This window comes from Arachis hypogaea, chromosome 20 (assembly GCF_003086295.3).
Source record: "Arachis hypogaea cultivar Tifrunner chromosome 20, arahy.Tifrunner.gnm2.J5K5, whole genome shotgun sequence".
In the NCBI taxonomy this organism is placed as follows: Eukaryota; Viridiplantae; Streptophyta; class Magnoliopsida; order Fabales; family Fabaceae; genus Arachis; species Arachis hypogaea.
In genome coordinates, this window is record NC_092055.1 from 144,459,410 (window position 1) to 144,480,189 (window position 20,780).

Consider the following 20,780-nt stretch of genomic DNA (forward strand, 5'->3'; position numbering starts at 1 on the left):
CACCCTAAAACTAACCTTGTTTTTAAACATAACATTTTATTTATAAAGTCATATTATTAAAAAATACGGGTAAAATTTCAAATCTTGAAACAGTGAGCACCTAAAGTTATTGTGAATTCTTATGGTCCAATTTTTATATCTCCCAATAGACCATTTTTACTGATTTATATATTTAAAAAAAAAAGACTGGTGCAAAAAAGTCTTCCAATTAAATGCAAGTAACATATTACATGGATCTGGATTCTATAAGCACGTGAATTACATTGCATTGGTTAGCTGCTTGTCAGTGGGCCTTGGGATCATCGCACATTATTCTTTGAAAATCGGAACATACAGACAATAATAGGTGGATATCATTACTAGTGCCGTATTAATTAAGATCGTATCATATTCTTGTCTATATTTTCTAAGGTAATCGCACAATGATTGGGATGATTAGCACTATAGATAAATTTATTGAATGAATGATTCAATATATATACTTCATTCATGTAAAAAATATAACAAGATTTGTTCAAGTTAAGCTTCACCAGAAAGGTGAAAACTTTACACTATTAAATTTGGGATCAATATAAACCAATCATATCATTTTATTTAATAACCACTAGTACTATATATTTACTATCTTTTAAAGGTACACCATTATCCATTTTCCTTAGATAATAAAATGACAAGTATATATATATATGTAGCATGTTGGAGAAGAGAGAGAAGTTTTATTTTCGCATCTCATTAATAGATGGAAGTACATTAATGTTCTAGAACTTAAAAAAAAAGGAGAAAAATCAACTTTAGAATACCATGGAAAGGAATTAAATACTGTCATATGGGATGGTTAATTTGTGTTGGATAAACTCTAAAGAAATCTGATGATAACTTAAAAATATGAACGGGAAGAGATTAGGAAACTTCTGTTTCTTTGAATTGTGGCAGTGACTTTATGAGGCGTTTGACGATGTGCAATAAAATAAACAAAAACGATAGTTTGAAATGATTCAAGGAGAATAATAGTAGCAAGTAGCAACAATAATGCCGCAAGGAAAGCTAGTCAAAGTTTGGGGAACAAGAAACCTAAGAAATACGTTATAGTTTTTTTTTTTTTTTTTTTTTTTTTTTTTTTTTTTTTTTTTTTACATAAAAGACACAATAATAATTCTCTGTTAGTACTTAATATAGTATATGCGAAATTTAAATTCTTTAAATTTTAAATTTTAATTTAAAAAATAAAGTATAATTTTTCACGATTTATTTTATAGGCGAAATAAAAAAATATTTAAAAATAAAAGATCATACTCTACTATTTTAAATAAAAATTTAAAATTTAGAATATCTAAATTCGTATATGCATGGGTGTTTATGTTTTTAACAACCATTATTTACATAAAAATTAGCTGTAAAAATTGAATACGCATATTTTAAAACACTGGATCATTGCTAAAAAGTTATGGATTTTTTTTTTGGGGTAGATTAATAAGTTATATATTGGTATTTAAAATATTATTATTTCTGATAAAATTATAGCTAGAAAAGAAAATTGGCTTGTGGGAAAGAGCCTCGCAATATGAAATTAGGGTTGTTGGAGAATAATAAAATATCAAGAATATAAAAATAGTTGTTGCATTGCTTCACGCTTCGAGTAACCTTATAAGATTTATTTGTTTTCTGGTCTTTGATATTTTTGATGTAACACAATGGCCAATACCATAGCACTTATCCCTTTCCATCTTGACAGCGACACAGCCAGCAATGGGTGACTTAGTCAAAACATTACGGATTTGAATATTATATAAGAGAATGCATAATGACAAAAATCAAATGTTATTTAAACTTTTCGAAAGATACACATTATATAGAATTTATATCCCAAATAAATGTTGTATCAATATATATTTATTATTTGTTCTTGTAACAATTTGAAGTGGCTGGTAACCGTTGCCTTTTCCTATTCACTTAATTAATTAATTAATTAATGATATGTTTGTTTATATTATGTAATTATTAAGTCGATAATCACTTATTAACATATAATATATCCATTTCAGAAAGCAATCATAATCTTAATCATGTATCATCTATTATAACTTACCACTAGAGATGTGTGAAGGCCGAAGATAGCTACAGTAATATTTTTTTTTGGTGACTATAGCTACAGTAATATGTACGGTGAAAATTCAGATACCGTTAATTTATATAAAATTAATAAATTTAATTAAATATATTAAATTATTTAATAATTTTTAATTATTAATTTTAGATGAAATTAAATATACTTAAATTTATACATATTTTATTCTTTTCACCAACTTGGAAAAAGTTGAAATTTGCTCAAATGCGGCATCAAGCGTTTATGAAAACGAATATAAAAAGTTGTATTCCTACACTTTGGTTAGAAAGAGCTTGTAATTATTTTGCGTAAGATCATGATGGATAATATACGTTAAAGTTTTGGCCTATGCGATTATATTGTGACAACCTTGTATCAATTTGAAAGGAATCCCTCGAACAAATTTGAAATTCACAAATCATGTAGTAAATAAGTTTTTTTATATGTATAATATAAAAGAATATGATATGAGTTGGTGTTCAATTTTTTTCTAAAATACTTTGTTATATATAATTCAATAAAAATATTTTTGTTTACTATTTTTAAGATTTGAACCAAATAAAGTCCTTTTAATTAAGTTATATAATCTACATACCATCTCAAGTAATTTATTTTTTATCAATTAATTAAGATATTTATTTTGTAAAAAATTATATATAATTTGCATACGTAATTTAAATATAAATTTGCCATTTGATATCCTAAAAATACTTCTTGTTAAGACATTTATTGGAGTTAAACCCCAAAATAGTCCCTGAGATTTACGAAATGCATCGATTTAGTCCCTGACTTCTCAATTGCATTATTTATGTTCTCGAAATTGAAAAAATGCACCAAGTTGGTCCCTCTCAAATTTTCCGTTCAACTGGCTTTCCGGCGGGAGTGACCTGGCAAATGATTGCCACGCTAGAGTGTCTAACGGTAACATGATGTGGCAATTGAAAATGTTTAACCCAATTTAGTCCCTGATCCCCAATTTCGTTGCCGTTGCTGTGCTGGTTGAAACGATGGTTGGACGTGCAAATGAAAGAGACGGGAGTTCTATTCGATCAATGACAAGGACGCCAAGTCGGAGCAGATCCTTGCAAGTGCCAGAGCGGTGTGGGTGTGAAAAACGTCCTGTGCTCCGATGGTTTGGAACAGATACCCACTCAAATAAGCCCTTCTTTGGATGCCCGAATTACAATGTGAGTGTTTCCTTAAGAATTGTTGTTGAGTATTTTTATGCTAACTCTTAAATTTGCTGCTCACAAAGTAGTGGAAAAAGATGGTGTGGACTTTTTCGATGGCCAGACATTGTATAAGATGATAATGAGAATTTGGAAGACGTTGTAGCATACAACAATGAAGAAGTGAGTGTCAGTCTTGCTTTGAGGATTGGTAATTTGGAGGCTGAATTAAGGATCCAGAAATATATAATACAAATGTTAGGATTGCTGATTTTTTTTTCTTGTTAGTTGTAGTTTTAGTTGTGATGGTAAAAATGTAAGAACTGTATTTAAAAGTATTTGTTAATGAATGTATGGAAATTTTTTGGTTTATTGGTGTATTCTGTGTAGATAGATTTTACAAAAATAAAATTTAAACTGAATGAATAGAACAAGTAAATTGATAATAGCAATTTTTTTATTATAAATAATGTATTGTCAATATAACACACTATCAATAGACCACATAATGATAAACACCATAATACAGCCACTAGATTCTGAACCAAGAAGATCTCTAAGTTTAAACTCTTATAAAGTATTTACTACTAAAAAAAAATAAACCATACAGTTTGGTTATGTGCTATTCTTAAATAGAAATAAAAAAAAAAAACAACCAATTTCCAAATTCCATATATAATCAAACATCAGCAGCTAGTACATCCAATATCAAGTGTTTTTCTTCCTTGGTGCATTGAACCCTGGTATTAGAACAAACTTCAAAAAATTTTCCAACTTAAAAGATGTTGCTGCACTTGCTCATTGCATAGAATCAACAGAAGCAGTTACTGGTGGTGGTGAGTTCCTCCTTTTAGTTGATAATTTATATGGCCTTTATGTTGTTGGTGGTGGTGGTGCCTGAGTAAAATTAGAAAATTAGTTCAAGTTAGTGTGAATAGGAGAGCTATGACAAAGAAGTAAAAAACAAAGGTTTTGAAAATTTTTATCTCATCTTGTGTTTCACCATAATTTGGTTGGGATAAGTCAACCTCTACAACTTAAGGTGTAGCCACTAGTGGTGGAAGGTTGTCTGTAACAACTAGATGAGGAGAATTTTGGACACCTGCACTAGAAGGAGCTTCATCTACTTGCCGTGCCTCGTTGGCAATGTTACTTACTTCAACTGCAGGTGTACTCCCAGTAAGAGTAGCTTTGGCCTTGAAAGCCGCCACAGCAGCTGCTGCAACTGCAAGAGCAACATCAACCTCATCGCCTCTCTTCTGTTTACGTCCTCTCTTAGTGTGGCCCTTTACTCCACAATATGTGCATGTGAATGGTTTTAGTTGTCTCTTTAGAGTAACAATTTGCTTAGCTTTCTTATTCCATTAGTATCCTCATCAGCGTCCTTTCTTCTTTTGGTCGTGAATTTTTCTAGTTTTCGTTTAATGTTAGGAGTTTGTGGCTGATTGTAGACTGATTTTTTCTACATGGATTGGCCTGGGAGAGGATTGATGTAATGTTCATAGGTCTTCTTGTATGATTTTATTGTGACCAAGGGGTGACAGAAATCCTCTAGTCTCTTGTCCACCCGTACAAGAGCAGCACAAACATAAACACATAGAATGCCTACAGTAAATTAATAAAAAACTAGTTCAACTACAAACCAAGTCACATAATAATTCAAAAAAAGCTACTCATATTGAAACTGAAAATAAAGTTATTGTAAAGGTAAAAAATATCACTTATTAACATCCAGAACTGGCAGGTGCAAAGTCTTTTGCCTAAATCGACAACCATGTTAAGCCAACGATGACCAGGTTCCTCTGAGCTCGAAATTGCTTCACCCCGAAAATCCTCACCAGGACTCCCAAATGCCAGGGTTTGGAGCTTTCAGTTCAAAGAAAATGAAGAAGATGAAGTGATCTCTTTGAATATAGTGGGTTTGAACGTTTTGTAATTCCTTTCTAGTTGAAATGGTGTCGTCTTGTCATAAATTTAGCGCCAAAACTTAATACGACGACATTTTCTATTGTCCAGCGTGACAATCATTTGCCAAGTCACTCCCGTCGGAAAGCCAATTGAATGGAAATTCGAGAGGGAGTAACTTGATGCATTTTTTTATCTTGAAGATATATATAGTACAATTGAAAAGTGAAGAATTAAATCGATACATTTTGTAAATTTCAGAGACTACTTTAGAGTTTAATTTCATTTATTATTAGTAAAATATACAATTTTTAAATATATTTAATATTTAAAATATTAAAATATTTAAGTTTCTAATAATTTATTCGTGTTACATTTTGAACATTTTGAACAGATAGTAGTTATTTAGATATTAGTGAACAAAACCCTTAAATATTTAATGTTGATAGCAAATAATATGATGATGATGTTGATGATAATTCGCAATGACACACATAATTCATAACAATAGTACTAATGAACAAGTATATTTTATGATTTGTAATTATTAATTAGTTATTATTAATATTTTTAATGATATAAAATTATATTTAATAATATGAAATTTTATATTTTTTTAATAATTAAATGTTAGCTATATTTTAATAAAAGTGGTGGCCTAAAACTTTTTCTAATTCCACAATAGCCATCCGATTTAATAAATATTATTATCCCTTCTATATGGATAAAATTCTCGTTGGTTTAGGTTAAGGAAACCCCACATGCAAACATCAACATGTCTGTATTTTTATTGGAAAGAAAGCAAGTTTATTATCATGGTGAGGCCCCTCCGCCCCCCCTTTTAAAGTTTGGTGAAAAGTTTGCACCCTTTTTCTTAATTTATGTGCTAAGTACCTTCTTTACATTATAGCCTAACTGAGGCTGTAAATGTGGAAAAAAACCAAGTTTAAAATCATAGCTAGGGACTAAATTAGAATGGTTAATAATCCTATACATGTGTATGTATTATTCTTCTAGATGCGGCATTATATTCCATCCATAAGAAGCCAGCAGTTAATTTATTGAGAGCAGGCGAGATGCATATGTAAGCAAAAAACTATACTAAATTTTCGTTGAAAGGGTACTTGCACATATGACAAAAGAGGGGGAAGACTTTAGGCCCCTCAAAAAATAAAGAAAGGGCTTATCCTTATTGGAAAAATCTCATATAAAATAATGAGTACATTAAAGAAAGCCAGGGTTGCTTTCATATGACATATATAATTGGATATCTTTTTTATTTATTGATATAAATGAGTATGAGTTACGATCTGATGAAGTATTTGATCGCACGTCGTCTAATAAAGAAAGGGCCATAGAGATAGGTTGGCCAATCTGTCAACATGAATCCCCATTTTTAATTGTTCTCTCACCTCTCTTCAATTTTCATCGTCAGTATTGGAATACATAGAATCTATTAGCTTAGCTATAATAACCCTAATTTTGATTTCAATGCTATAGCTTAGGCGCTTAGCCACAGCCACAATATAATTAAGCATCAGCATCAGCATCGATCAGTGGTACGGTTTCTTGTGGGATCAATAGTCAAATCAAAGGAGTTATTTTTGCACCTAAACATGGATAGTAAGTTGAGGAACAGGAGTAGTAGGAGTAGCAGAAATCTGTATATGAAGGAACAAGAAGACAATGATGGTGCGGACTCCCCTCCTTCAAATTCCACCCTCTTCAACATTGATGCCTTGGTTACTTCTTCTCCATCATCTTCAAGTAAGAGAAGGTTAGTTTATTTAACGAATAATGAACTATTAATTAAGTAAATGAATTATATATGTAAGTAATAATGATTGGTGGTTAATTAAAGCAGGCGAGGCGTAGAAAAAAGGGTGGTGCATATAAGAATAAAGGAGGGAGAAGGACCAAGGCTAAAAGGGGAAAACAACACTCCACCACCCTCAGATTCATGGGCATGGAGGAAGTATGGCCAGAAACCCATAAAAGGTTCCCCTTACCCGAGAGGATACTACAGATGTAGCAGCTCAAAGGGGTGTCCGGCGAGAAAGCAGGTAGAGAGAAGCCGAGTGGACCCCACTATGCTGGTAGTTACATATTCATGCGAACACAACCATCCATGGCCTTCTTCACGAAACCACAATAGATCGTCTAATAAGAAGCCCCAGCCCTCCGCCGAGGACCTACTTGTGGACCCGGTCGAACCGGATCTTGAGGGCCACGACTCCATCATTCATGACCTTGGCTGGTTCCGTGACATCTCGGGGGCTCCCACCACGTCTTCGCCCGCCGTACTGGACAGCCCCATATTCTCTGGCTACGACGATGCGGATGTGGCGGCCTCGGTGGTGCTGCCCATGGGGGACGACGACGACTCGCTCTTTGCGGACCTCGGAGAGCTGCCCGAGTGCTCCCTTGTGTTCCGGCGGGGGCTCTTGGAGACGGCGGAGCAACGGCGGCGCTGGTGTGGGACCCCAAGTTGATTACGGAACTGGTGGTGCTACAGCTTGGATCGGAATTATACTCTACATTTTCAATTATTTTCTTTTTCTTTATAATTTCGGTTTGTTGAGGATAGGAAAAAAAAAAAAAGAAAAAGAAAATAGAAAAAGAGAGAAATGGGAACAAGTGGGGATGAAAAGGGGAATAAATAAGATTAAAAAAAGATTAATTAGGGAGGGTATGTGTATGTGTTGTATCTTGTATGTCTGAACGTGGTTGTAATTAGCATAACTTGGCCGTCTATCACCATCTTCTATTATTTTTTGTGTGGTCCCCCATCTTTTCTCTCATTTTCCTTCGATTCCCAGCACCATATATATCATATAGTTATACAATAACTCAATACATATCACATATCTTACATTCAAATGGTAATCAAATTTTGAAGTTCATATATTTTCTACTAGTAGAGTACTAGATCATCACAGCTTTACCTACGGAATACATACAACAGGTAACATTTCTATTACGTCTCTGTATATCTATTTTATAAATCTTTTATTTTTTAAAAAATAATTGATTAAAAAATTAAAATTATTTTTATTCTATAAAAAGATTATATAAAAAAAATACATGAATGAATCTTTGAATGCAATTCAACGGCTTGTATTTTTTTTTTTTTTGGTTTATAAACCATAAATTGCAACAAATTATACAACTATACGACTTGTGATTTATGAATGAAGTTTTAATACCTGTCTAAATAAACGTACTGGTTGTCGTATTGGTTTAATATTTAGGAAAAATGACACATAGATCCTTGGCTTTTTAAGTTTTTAATAAATATATTCCTAACAAAATTTAAATATAAAAAAATTTTTGACTTTAATAAACAGAGGACAACTTAATCCTTTCGTAAATTTGTCTTTCATACACCAAATAAACTGACTGATGTGATTAAAATAGTGTTCAGGTGTCCATTTCGGTGCTATGCTGAAAGTAGGATAAAGTTCGAAAGACAAATAGGTCCCTGCTGATAAAAACGACGTCGTTTTGCAAATAGGGATAATTGGAAACGAAGCCATGAGCATCAACATGGTGGCAGTGGCGTCCCTTGCCACTCCATCCATCACCATCAGCTTCGCTAATTCCAAAACACTTACTTCACTTCTCAGCTACTGGTCTTCTTCTAATTCAACTCTTCGTCATCATCCTTCTTCTTGTGCCCTCACTCTCCATTGCGGCGCCGCCGTCTTTGTCTCTTCCTCTTCCCCTTTCACTTCCCCAATTCCAATTCAAGTTTCGTGGTATCATTCTATTCTCACAATTTCAATTTCTATCTTCCTTTCCATCAGCTGATCCTGTAGTTGACTTTGATTTTCAGATTGTGGCCACACTTGGAATCGATGCACAGCCTTAACGTGATTATGAGCCTCTTTAGATTATGATTTCGTGTGCTCCTGCTTCCGGAAAAGGCACTCAATACGAGCTTATCAAACACAAGGTTGGTTTGCTCCCTCTCCCTCTTTATTATGATTATTATGATTATTATTAATCCCTTTCTTCCTTCAACGCTTCACTTACTCATTACTCGTATGTGATTTGTGAAGTACGGTTTAGTGCACGTTACTGTTGGGTGATTTGCTTAGGGCTGAGATCGCCACTAGCAGTGATAATGGAAAGCTTGCTAAATAGTATATGGAGAAAGGTCAACTTGTTCCCGATCATATTGTTGTCATGGTAAAGCTACCTTCTTATTTTTTTTTCTCTCGTTGTTCATGTTGTATGTATGTATGTATGCATGTATGTGGTTGATGTAGGGTGTGTGTAGATGGTGAAGGATCGTCTCTTGAAGCCTGATGCTAAGGATTCAATGGATGTCCGCGAAGCTTGTCTCAGGCTACTGCCCTCAAACGACGCCGTTTTCAACAGCAGGGACCTATTTGTCTTTCAAATTTTATCCCCCTTCTAACGTGGCACCGTAACGGACACCTGGACACCGTTTCAACCACGTCAGTCAGTTCTATTTGGTGTATGAGAGGCAAATGGACGGAAAGATTAAACTGTCCTCCATTTGTTAAAGTTAAAGATTTTTTTGTGTTTAGATTTTATCAGGGATGTATTTGTCAAAAACTTAAAAGGTTTGGGACCTATCTGTCCTTTTTCCTAATATTTAAATTGCTTGTAGGGCTACACATGGATTGGATAATATTCACAAATTTGTGGTATTTATCCGCACCCGATTCGTATTTTACGAATATTATTCAATCTGCATTCTGATAGAATCGGATACCAGCTATTACATTTATATCCACGTATCCAATTCGCAAATTCGCGGATCTGCACATTTAATAAATAAATAATTGAATAATATAAATACTAAAGTTGAAAAATGCAATTTCCAACCAAGTAATCCCTAGACTCAAACGACGCTACTCTCATCTCTCACACACACACACTCAACCCCATACTCCCCTACCCCTCGACTCTCTCTTCTTCTCTCAAGCGCTCTTCTGACCTCATCCATAACCATGACACCATCGTTTACCTCCGTCACCGGCGTCTTGTTCATCATCGTGTCTCTTCCATCGTCTCATCAGACCATGCTACTTCCTCTTGGCCTTTCCTCCATTGTCGTATCGCCGTGTTCTCCATTGGCAAATTTGTTCGTCATCTCCTCAAAGTCAGACCACGTCTTCATCTTCTCCATCCACTACAAGAGACACGGCGAATAGCGGCGGTTTTAAACTGCCGTAAAACGACATACCGACGGTTCCAAGAACGTTGTGGTTTAGGGAGTGGAGATTTGATTTTGTAGCAGTTCGAACGAACTGCTGGCACAACCATAGTAAAATCAGATAATTGATTTTGCGCTATTTTAGTTAGTGGATTTAAAAAAATCTGCGACGGTTTTGAAACCGCCGCAAAGTTATGTGAGTCTTTTAAAAAAATGCGACGGTTTTGAACCACCGTAATTTCATACATGAGCTCAAAAAAACTGATTCATGGTTATTTTACTCATTGCTTCTTTTTTTAACCACTTAAGTACTTATCTGCATAATAGTTACAATTTAAACACATCCACAAAAGACTGTGATTAAACATGTCGAACAAAGGACAGAGTATGATGGCTATATTGCTATAACACCAAGTGATAATAATGGATAAAAAATTACAAATTATTAACAACACTAGCAACCTTTCATTCTGTGATGAATATAGCATCAAAAACCTCTTTCAGATTGTTGCAACCTATAACTATCATATTTCCTAGACCTTCCGTTTTTCTAAAACCTTTTCAGCTTGCTTTGGTACAACATAAGGTTGTAGCCTAGCTTTGCCACCATATTTACCCTTTTCTCTATTCTTAGGACCTGCATCATCAAATAATTAGACTGATAAATTACCAAGCTAACCTGATATATAAATAAATAAACCAGACAACCAATTTGTTAAAATTTGACTTAATATAGCAAAGCAATCTACAATTCTTGGAAGCTTCAGAGAAGGGTATTGTTTCAAACATCTTTAAAGGAAATGAAAATTATGAAAGCTAAAGATCTGATGGAACAAATAGATATGATGTCCTCAATTTTACTGTAGGATGCATGGTTCTAGTTAAATTCAATCAAGCTCTAGTGAATAGTTTAGGGATGAAGTAGTAGAAATTATTTAGCTATAGATCATATATTGTTTGTCAAAAGCATACCGATCAAATGATCAAGTCCAAAACATGGGCAAATAATATCATTTTTGTATCATTTTTAGAAGATGCCAACAGAAAATCATACAGGAGATCCAATAAAAATTGGTGAGAAAATATTAAAAAGAAAGCTTTAATAACTGGAAATAGGATGCAACATTAGTATATCATTAAGCTCTTTAGTAGAATGGCCAGCACAATACTGCTATAAAGACTCTAAGTTAGGCTTTCAAATATTTAAGTGGCAAAATTTTAATGAAAAGAACTTGCTCACCATGCGTAGCTTTCCACCGAGGCCAACTTTGCCCATGAATGCAACACCTTTTAGGATAGGAATCGGAATTCCATGAAACTGAAGAGGGAAAAAAGGAAAAATATTCGGTAAGAAAAACATAGCAAATGTAAATAATGTTGGATCAAAAATAAAAAAAAATGATTAAATTATGATTAAAAATTAAATTTAGAATTATATATATTTAAACATAGCTTGGTATTGGTGTAATTTATGAATGGTTTTAAAAATATTAAGTTGCTCATATCCAATACAAAATTTGTACATATAGGTAAACAATTTGGACTCTTTGTAATTTACTCTAAATAAAACATAGCAAATGTAAATAATGTTGGATCAAGAAAATCGATTTGAGTTCATTTTTTATTTATTTTGGTAAAAGACTCTAAATATTAATCATTAGTCTATGTAGCTTCCATGCACAATTTATTTTTCTTTTCAAAAACAATAAAAATAATCATTTGGTCACATAACAAAATTAAAAAAGTTGTAAGTTCAAAGTCTAAAAATCAATTGAAAATATTATAATAAATTTCTCTCTCTCTTTAAAAAGTTGCAAGTTGAAAGTCTAAAAACCAATTGAAAATACCATAATAAACTCTCTCTCTAGAAAATAGGAAAGTAAATATTTTCCTTCTCTTTTTTCCATCTTCAATTCCGTCCCTTTATTTCAGGCACTCCTCTTTTTTTCTATCTTCTTCCTTCCATTTTTTGTTGCCTTCCCTCTTCTTTTTTTTCTTTATCTATTTCTTCTCACTTCTCATCCGATTCTCTTTCTTTCTACCTCTCCTTAATTAGTTTCTCTATTTGTGGTTATATTTTTGGTTTTTTATAGATTTCAGATTTTAATAACCTTCTTATAGTATATTTTTTTTTTTTGTGGTAATTTTTGCTTAGATTTTAGTTTAACATAGTACTAATCTTTTTAGTTATTATATCAATTACATTATATGAAATAGAGTGTTAAACAACAAAAAGTGAGCATGAATATAAGTTAAGTATGTTAGAGATAAAGATACTAAGATGAATAAACGGTCAAATATGTATGAACAAAATAAGAAATGAAGATATAAAAGAGAAGGTTTGAATAGCATTTATTTATTGAAAAAGATGGTAGAATCTCATCTAAGATGGTTTGAACATGTAAAAAAAAAGATAGATAGTCCATCCACTTAAGAGAGTGGATCATATAGAAGATAAACAGGTGGTGAAAGTTAGAGAAAAATTCTCCTCCCAAAGAGATCATATATGAGGTGGTTAAAGTAGATCTAAATGTAAATAATCTCATTGTAAACATCATACATAATAGGGTTCAATGAAATTATTTGACTATGTAGCCTACTCCACTTAGTAAAATAAAACTTTATTATTGTTATTATTGATGGTGGTGATGATGATGGAGATGTCTTTAAAAATATGTTTAGATCAAAAAAATATTTATATTTAATTAAAAAAATGATATCTCAAAATATTACAGTACATTATGTGTAGATGTAAAAATTAAAGAGGTTCAAATTTATTTTTATTGAGTTTTTTTTAATTGAAATTTGCATTCATTGTTAGCACATAGTTTAATATAGAAAATATCTATCTTCTTATTTTGAATTAGATCTAATTTTTCTTTTTCTACTTGTAAGTATTGTTTGGTTATTTTTATAAATAAAATATTTTTCTATAAAAAAATCTAAAAATCAATCCAAAACATATGTTGTGTTATAAATCAATAACGAGCGTGGATGTCCTATCACTCATAATAAGTTAGATTAAATATGACCCAATTCACTTATTATTAATAAAAATATCTATTATGAATAATATTCCGTTATGAATGGTAGGACATCTACATTCATAATTAATTTATAACATGGCTTGTTTTTTTTTTTGGGCCACGATATCATGTTTGATTTATCTGTTTCTTATATGTTTTTGTTAAAAATCAGCTTTAACGGGCCTATTATATGAGCTAAACTAGCATGAATAAGTAAAATTAGGTAGAGCCCAGTGAGCCCAGTAGCAAGTTCAGAAGTAACAAAAAGAAGGCTTTTAGTGCAGCCCAATTCTCCAATTTTCTGGTTCCTTCCCCCATCCTCTGGTTTTTCACTTTTGGGCTCTGGCCCCTCAAAGGTTATGGATTCGTTCATCCAACTGTGAACACTGCGAAGCTTTACAATTTGCAACCTCGGCAGATCTTTGTTTCTTTGTTTCAGGGCCTACCACAATTTCAATTGAAATTTTTGGGAATAAACGGAGGGAATTCACAAACCCATGTTGCTAAAAACAGAAATATTCCCAGAGGAATCATTGATACTTAGCCATCATTGTTGGCACTGGATCGTGTTATTGTTTAGTGGTAATGAAATGATGGTAAGATTTATTCCCTCGAGGGTTTTTGGGATGCACGTATCTCATATGTTCACTTCATCATCACGTTCTGACATTCTAACTAGACACAATGAATAAAGGCCGGAGTTAGCCACCCAACATACACACATATATGCATGCAAAAACAAATTTAAAATATGCACCTAATTTCTCCGTACATGCCAACCATTTTACATCTGAAAAAAAAAAAAAAGCACAGAATAATCAAATGGTTGACAAGTTGGTCTTGCTGGACCACTGGCTATCAATTCTCACGTCAGAATATTTTATCAAGCTAACCCTGCCCCCATGTCCAATTCTATTTAATTACTACTGATGAATTCCACGGTACAAGTTTCATATATATATATATATATATATATATATATATTTTACCAAAGATAGGAGACTCGAACCCGCAACCTCTTAATTGAGTATGGGGAGACTATGCCATTTGAGTTATTATTCATTGGCAATTTGAAAAGATAAGAGACTCGAACACGCAACCTCTTAATTGAGTATGGGGAATCTATGCCATTTGAGCTATTACTCATTGGCATTTTCATATATATATATTGATGCTAAGACAATAAACAAAAATGATCAAATTTATACATTTAGATAACATTTTAAGTAATAAGCTTAAAAATTAATTATTTTTAATAATGTGATAATACACTATTCATTTATTTTGTTTATCGCATTAAAAACTAATACTATAAAAATTGAGGGAGTATCTCCACAAGATTCCTCTTTGAAAGGTATCCCTTCACAATATGGGGAAGATATATAGGTGGGTACCAGAAATGATTAGCCACACATATGGTTCAGTGCTGAGAAACAACAAAAATGGAAAAACTTGAGGATAATTCATGAAGTAGGGCCATGAAATAATGGAGTTATGTTCCTCCATTTCCACCAAACAAAGTCTTCTTAATTGCAAAGGGCTCACAACTCACATTACAGCATCTGAACACATGCCAATGCCATTCAAACATACACCAAAGGGATCTGAAAACATCTAACATTAGTGATCTATGATTGCATACAGCCATACAAGTCCTTGTCACTGTTCCCACCTTCTGAATCATTAGTCCCTCTTCAAAATTTGTCTCCTTTTTCAACCTCTATATCTCACATGCACTACCACCTTGGCATATTATCTATCACTCTTCACTTCTTCTTTTGCCATTGTTTTGTTTTCAGAAATGGTTGCTAAAACCAGTGTTTCACATGAGGCCTCTCCAAGAAAGGTTCATGTTCAGCTTGTTCCAAAGTCTGTTTCAGATAGGCTGCTTGAGAAGTTCTACGATGGATCACAGTTCGACTTTGATTACGAGAAAAGCGGCTTGTGGTCTCCTCCGATTCGTCCCTCAGTGTTCCTCAGTTCACCAGGGAGGATCTTAACAGATGAACAAATGCTTGAAAGACTCAGAAGAAAAGATGCAAGAAGGCACAGCAGAAAACCCAGACTTTATTGTTTCACTGTAAGATGATATTAGATATCTTTGTCTCTTCTTTCTGAATTTGTACTCAGAGAGTGAAAGGTTCTTATTCCTTTTGCAGGTGTTATGTTGTTCCTAACTCTAAGTGATCAATGAAGAGAAAGCAGGAAGGTTTCCAAGCTCTACTACTTCACTTGTAACCAGAAATATACAAATATGTCAAAATTGATGTATATGTTAGCAGCATATAGAATATCAATTTCTTTCTAGTTTTTTTTAGAGGAGATTCCTATGGTATGGTACCTATCAATTTGTTATATGTTAATTTTTCTACAAGCGCATATATAGGAACAGTATATCTGGTACCCATATTAATTTGTAGGGATACTAATTTGCCACACTACCATGTTCTAAAGTATATTTGGGTTTCATTAATGATGATTAAGATGGTAGCAGCCACATGTTTTGATATAGATATGGTAATACCTGTGAAAGAAAGAGAAGATATATAGTAATAGAAGAACATCCAAACGTTATCTTTATTGTGCTGACACAATGGCCCCATGCCACTCTGTACAATCGTATTTCAAAATACAAAGCAATCTCAGAGACTGTTAAATTGTTAAATTTCCTCAAAATCGATACTTTTTTAATGCATAATTGTTAAGTCCCTTTTATTCATCGTTGAAAAAGGTTCTAAGATGTCTAAAACCAGTTCATATATTATTCATTCATGGTCTTCTCAAAAATTCAGAATCAAAACTTGAGCACAGATCTGAGACCCCACATAGTAATGCCTCGAAACTTCACATACCAGGTATTATTCGACCAAACATGATTATTTTCTGATGAAACAACGTGGAATCTTCAGTGGAGCATTAGTTAGTAGTTACCAACCTTCCAGGTACAATGTTTAATAGACAGACAAGTAAGGACATTAATTGGGAACCAAGAAAAATGTAAAAAGTGAGATTTGCTAATGATAACTTTCTCTTATTTATTTATATTTTTAAATTATTTTATTTAAAATAGAGGAGCATAGGGAAAGGATTAGAGGAACAAAATAGTACTGAAGTAAATAATTCACTACCACCTACATTCTCAAAAGGTACCAAAATTGATGTGAAGAGCAGCTTTGTTCAACTACATTTTATTTCTTTGATTAAGAAGACTATTAGGTGCAACTACAAAAAGGCTGACTTAAAAATTATACAAAGCTGCAAGTGCTTGCAGGCACATTAAACAGGAAGAGGATTTTCTTGTTGGAGGGCTTCCTTCCCAGTGATTCCTTCTTTCAAATCTTTAAAATATTTTTCATAGTCCTTTTCTGGAGGTGGGTTGGCTGGATCCACGGTAAATGGCTCGCTAAATGGAACAACACTTTTCACCTGCAACAAATATGTAAGATCATGTTGCTTGCAGACTAGAGAGGTCGAGATAGTTCACAATCAAATCACTGTTCTACATAAGAGAAAAGTAGTTTATCTTAATCTTGAAGAGTTGCATGCATTTTGGCCATATGAAAAACGCAATAAAGTGTAATTTTGATATTTCTTCAATACCTTAATAAAAAGTCTAATATTTAACTATTCAGCATAAGGCCTGTAGTGGATGATGCTGCCTCTCTAGAGAGGAGATTCCTCATTCAAGAAATTCACATTTCAAACAATATTTTATTTATACATGATGAAAAATGAGTGAATGAGTGGAAAGACTGACCTCAAATGTTTTGTCTAGAGCATAAGGGCTTTCAAGTGCAGCTACACAGATAAGAGCAACCTCTTCCCTTGATATTTTTCCCTATCATTTTTGGCATTAGATTAGACAAAGTATATGGGAGATACACAGAAATACAATCAGATTGTTTTCGCATTACCGTAATATTATCTCCTTGATCAAAGATGAGATCTGCTCCTGCAGGCTCCTCAGTTAATGCACAAGGCCTAACAATTGCATGGGGAATGCCACTTTCTCGAATTAAATCCTCTCCCTGTTATTGCAATTAACCACTTTTAGCCAAGGACATTCATGCACGTCGACACGGTAGATTTAGTAACATATATATGGCAGATAAGGAGCCACCACTGAATTTGGTACCTTTAGTTTAAATGTGAGGATGTTACCCAATTCCTTGTTTAATCGAACAGCAGGAGGCTGTTTACTTAGATCAATTCCAGGCCTTTCCGGTCTGGTAACTCCTGCAGAGCTCACATGCACAAACCTGACATTGGCACAAAATTGTACAGTAAAAACTCATGCATGTCAGGGGGAAGTGGAGGGGAAAGACAACCAACAAACATAAGGCTGTACCTTGGCTTTATTGGTTCTTTTATATATGCACGAATGCTGGATACCGGGAGCTCAAATGAACCTTCTACAAAAGTTCCATTTAATTTACCATCATATTCAAACTTGCTGAACATTAGCTGCAGAGAATTTAGCTTCATGGTTATCAACCGGAGCAGGACACTGCTAAGCCAAAAGATGTAAAGAAATACTAACAGCAGAGCCATGCCTGTAGTGATATAACATTGGTTGGATCAAATGGTGGGGCATCAGACACAGTCCTTGCTCGGAATACAGGCCTCAGGGTAGAAAATGGCAATTGAATCTATAGAATACAAAGCAACAAAACACTTGAGAGTTGTTAGATAAAATATAGGCTGAAATTATTACACAAGATATTAACGTTAACTACCGTTTGCCATTCGCCTTTCACAGTGTCAAAGCCTGCAGTGTAACCAACAGTGTCCCAATCACGGCTTGTGCGAACAATGAGTTTATATCTACGGCCATCACCTTTTAGACGGAATTCCAAACCATCATATGCAGAGAGATCTTCTGGTTCTGAGAAATTCTGAAAACCAATTACATCAGCTCTCTCCCTTTCATATTAGGAACTCAACTAGATATTAATTAGTTAAAGTGAAATAAAAAATATATCGTAACAAAAGCCCACAAAACATAATCTATTATACCCATATGCTGTTTTAGGTCAATCAAGTAGCAAACACTGCCAATAGCAAGCTTGATTGAAAGGCTAATATAAATATATTGCAGTTTACCTTTGTTCTGATACTTGTAAAGCCACCATTGTTTGCTGTCGAAACAACACCTGGACTAGACACACAATTGTGTTATTTTGAGTACTAATACACAGAAGACAAGTTATCCTAGTACACAGAATGTGCAGTCACATGCAAAAATTGACACATACCTTTAAAAATACCAGTTGGTCCACCACTTTCACCACCAGTTGGGTCAATTTGAAAAGTACTTTCACTAACTCCACCCATTACAACATCATCCAAAGCACCCCAAGAAAGCTGCCTATAATTATCACCTGAGAGGCAAATAAAAAATAAATTTGATTGACATGCACCCAACCAAAACTATACTTGTTCTTTAAATACAAACTAAAAGTCATTATATGTCTTGGAGCATGTGGTAAGCTGAAGAGAATCCATGCAATAGAGACAGTCTTCTGCATATTTTGGAGGCTGCAGCAATCAGCTTGCAAGCTAAATGATGAAATTGAACCAATATTTATTATTGTTCAATAAGGGATCTACCTTCAAATCCGAATAAGAGTTTTCCCCTTCGAAGTCCAAGATTGTTCTTCACAGACTTGATCAAATTTCTCATCCCAATGTACTCCACCATTTCTGGTGAATCACCTTTTATCTGCTTTCAATAACCAATGAGCCAGCAGACCTAATGAACTTCCAAATTTAGTACACAAGAGTTTTACTAATATCTACCTCTGGCTCAAAGAATTTAATTCCCTGCAACAGACACAATTTAGTTCTATTAAAAAGAGATAATTATGGTGCATTCATCAAATGAGTAACTATTTTGCTTGTGGACTTACTTGGCTATATTTTGCTCTGTCTGGAGTGTCTCCTTCCTTAGGGCCAACAATGACAGAGGCAGCATTGATCACTTTCTTCACTCCTTTAAAGTATTCAGGTTTCAAAGTGCTATCTTTTGTAATGTCTCCAACAACCTTAGATGGCAGCAGAATAAGTAAAAACTAAGGAGTAATGACAGCATTGATTTTCCATGTAGAATACTATATGACCTTTCAAAACAAAAACATGCAAAACATAAAAATTCTACATTGATGTGCATTGTTGTCTTTCACCCACAATTCTTGAAACTTGGTAACCTCCCAAACCAACATAAATCATCCATCTTTACCGGATTCATTATATATGTCCAACAACATCAGTTTGTCAACAAAATGGTAAATATCCCAACTATGAAATCTTGGAAGAGTAAGACCCTAACACGAATTGTTGTAAATTTGGACATATTTATTTGACTATTTGCATAGCACTGCAGCACATACAATCAAAGTAACTCACCAAGTCAATATCTGAGCCTAACATCCTTCGTGCTTTCTCTTCGTTTCTGACCTGATAAATATTGATATAGAAAGTAAATATTTACTAATCACTACTTTATTTAACATGCATCAGATTTATAAACTTATGTTTCTTTCATTTTTTTTTTTTGAAAAACAAAATATAGTAACTAGTATCTGTAATAAAATCCTGTAAGCAAGGTAAGCCCAGAAGATTACCAATATTCGAACTGGAATTCCCTTCTTCCTCAATATGTCAACCACTCTTCGACCAACACCACCAGTAGCTCCAGCGACCAGAACAATATCAGAAGTTCCCATTAAACTAACTGATTCACTTGGGGATGGACCGGACAGTTTCTCAACTAGAAAGTCAAAGAACTTTACAATTCAGAAAATGACAAAACACCCATTAGTTTGATCCATACCAAGCTTTCTAATTTGTTCTATTATTCTTCTTCTCTCTATCATTCACTGATCATACTAGTCTGAAATTGAATAAAATGTCACCTTAGCAGGAGATGGGGGTCCATTAAAGAAGTATAGTGTTTTTATAAATCTTCCAAAATCCCAACCTTGTCTTCCAGCTTCAGCTGATATGGTTGCTCTATATGGTCTGGAAGATAATCTTCGCTCACCAATCCGAAGAAGGTGATTGGGCAGTGCAGATGATGCCCCAAAATGGTGTAAGGACTTATTGCAAAGCTTTCCAGTACGCAATTCAGGGCCCTGCAGCAAGAATTTAGATAAGAGCAGCAAATAAAACTAAGGGAAAAAGGAAATGCTTGTACCTGGAAATTGAGAAGAGAAGTGGAAGAAGGGGAGGAGAGAGTGATGGAGCACCATTCCATTTTCCAAAGAAGCTGTATAGTTCAGTTTTAGTGAAGGCAACAGTGCTTCGATATTTGCATGCAAGGATCAAGGATGAAATATAAGCCACAAATCCAACAAACGTGTCAATTTCTTCAACATATTCTACACCTT

At 33.7% G+C, this 20,780-nt stretch overlaps 2 protein-coding genes and 2 long non-coding RNA genes across 7 annotated transcripts; 3 read left to right on the plus strand and 1 right to left on the minus strand.

Annotated features, from left to right (window-relative positions):
* Positions 1–6,247: 6,247 nt before the first annotated feature.
* Positions 6,248–7,948, plus strand: LOC112734976 (probable WRKY transcription factor 65). 2 transcript variants are annotated; one of them, XM_025784527.3, is made up of 2 exons: positions 6,248–6,955; positions 7,043–7,948. In XM_025784527.3, exons 1-2 carry the CDS (start codon positions 6,795–6,797, stop codon positions 7,668–7,670), a joined length of 789 nt encoding a protein of 262 aa, XP_025640312.1. In that variant the 5' UTR covers positions 6,248–6,794; the 3' UTR covers positions 7,671–7,948. The 2 variants fall into 2 exon arrangements, with proteins under 2 accessions (XP_025640312.1, XP_025640311.1); XM_025784526.3 differs by having other exon boundaries at positions 6,290–6,955; positions 7,040–7,948.
* Positions 7,949–7,995: 47 nt separating this feature from the next.
* LOC140182900 (uncharacterized) lies at positions 7,996–9,909 on the plus strand. The gene is made up of 5 exons (XR_011879222.1): positions 7,996–8,143; positions 8,596–8,936; positions 9,014–9,133; positions 9,240–9,369; positions 9,450–9,909. It is a non-coding gene; the product is annotated as an uncharacterized lncRNA (long non-coding RNA).
* A 4,826-nt stretch (positions 9,910–14,735) lies between these two features.
* On the plus strand, positions 14,736–15,903 carry LOC140182901 (uncharacterized). Its single transcript, XR_011879223.1, has 2 exons — positions 14,736–15,472; positions 15,552–15,903. It is a non-coding gene; the product is annotated as an uncharacterized lncRNA (long non-coding RNA).
* Positions 15,904–16,500: 597 nt separating this feature from the next.
* Positions 16,501–20,770, minus strand: LOC112734978 (protein HIGH CHLOROPHYLL FLUORESCENCE PHENOTYPE 173, chloroplastic). 3 transcript variants are annotated; one of them, XM_025784528.3, is made up of 16 exons: positions 20,588–20,770; positions 20,307–20,525; positions 20,016–20,177; positions 19,798–19,848; positions 19,302–19,436; positions 19,192–19,215; positions 19,003–19,114; positions 18,648–18,773; positions 18,496–18,545; positions 18,129–18,287; positions 17,946–18,041; positions 17,741–17,856; positions 17,528–17,651; positions 17,307–17,420; positions 17,150–17,230; positions 16,501–16,818 (listed from the first exon to the last, which is right to left on the minus strand). In XM_025784528.3, exons 1-16 carry the CDS (start codon positions 20,645–20,647, stop codon positions 16,669–16,671), a joined length of 1,779 nt encoding a protein of 592 aa, XP_025640313.1. In that variant the 5' UTR covers positions 20,648–20,770; the 3' UTR covers positions 16,501–16,668. The 3 variants fall into 3 exon arrangements, with proteins under 3 accessions (XP_025640313.1, XP_025640314.1, XP_025640315.1); XM_025784529.3 differs by having other exon boundaries at positions 20,016–20,161; positions 20,372–20,525; positions 20,588–20,754; XM_025784530.3 differs by having other exon boundaries at positions 20,016–20,161; positions 20,588–20,736.
* Between the last annotated feature and the right edge of the window lie 10 nt (positions 20,771–20,780).

What these genes read in the sequence shown, in the direction of transcription:
- LOC112734976 (XM_025784526.3), top strand. Translation starts at nt 6,795, where the DNA reads ATGGATAGTAAGTTGAGGAACAGGAGTAGTAGGAGTAGCAGAAATCTG. An exon ending in TCATCTTCAAGTAAGAGAAG is followed by an intron (nt 6,956 to 7,039) that starts GTTAGTTTATTT and finishes GGTTAATTAAAG; the next exon opens with CAGGCGAGGCGTAGAAAAAA.
- LOC112734978 (XM_025784528.3), bottom strand. Translation starts at nt 20,647, where the DNA reads ATGGAATGGTGCTCCATCACTCTCTCCTCCCCTTCTTCCACTTCTCTT. An exon ending in TTAAATTCTTTGAGCCAGAG is followed by an intron (nt 19,115 to 19,191) that starts GTAGATATTAGT and finishes TATTGAAAGCAG; the next exon opens with ATAAAAGGTGATTCACCAGA. An exon ending in CTCTAGACAAAACATTTGAG is followed by an intron (nt 16,819 to 17,149) that starts GTCAGTCTTTCC and finishes TATTTGTTGCAG; the next exon opens with GTGAAAAGTGTTGTTCCATT.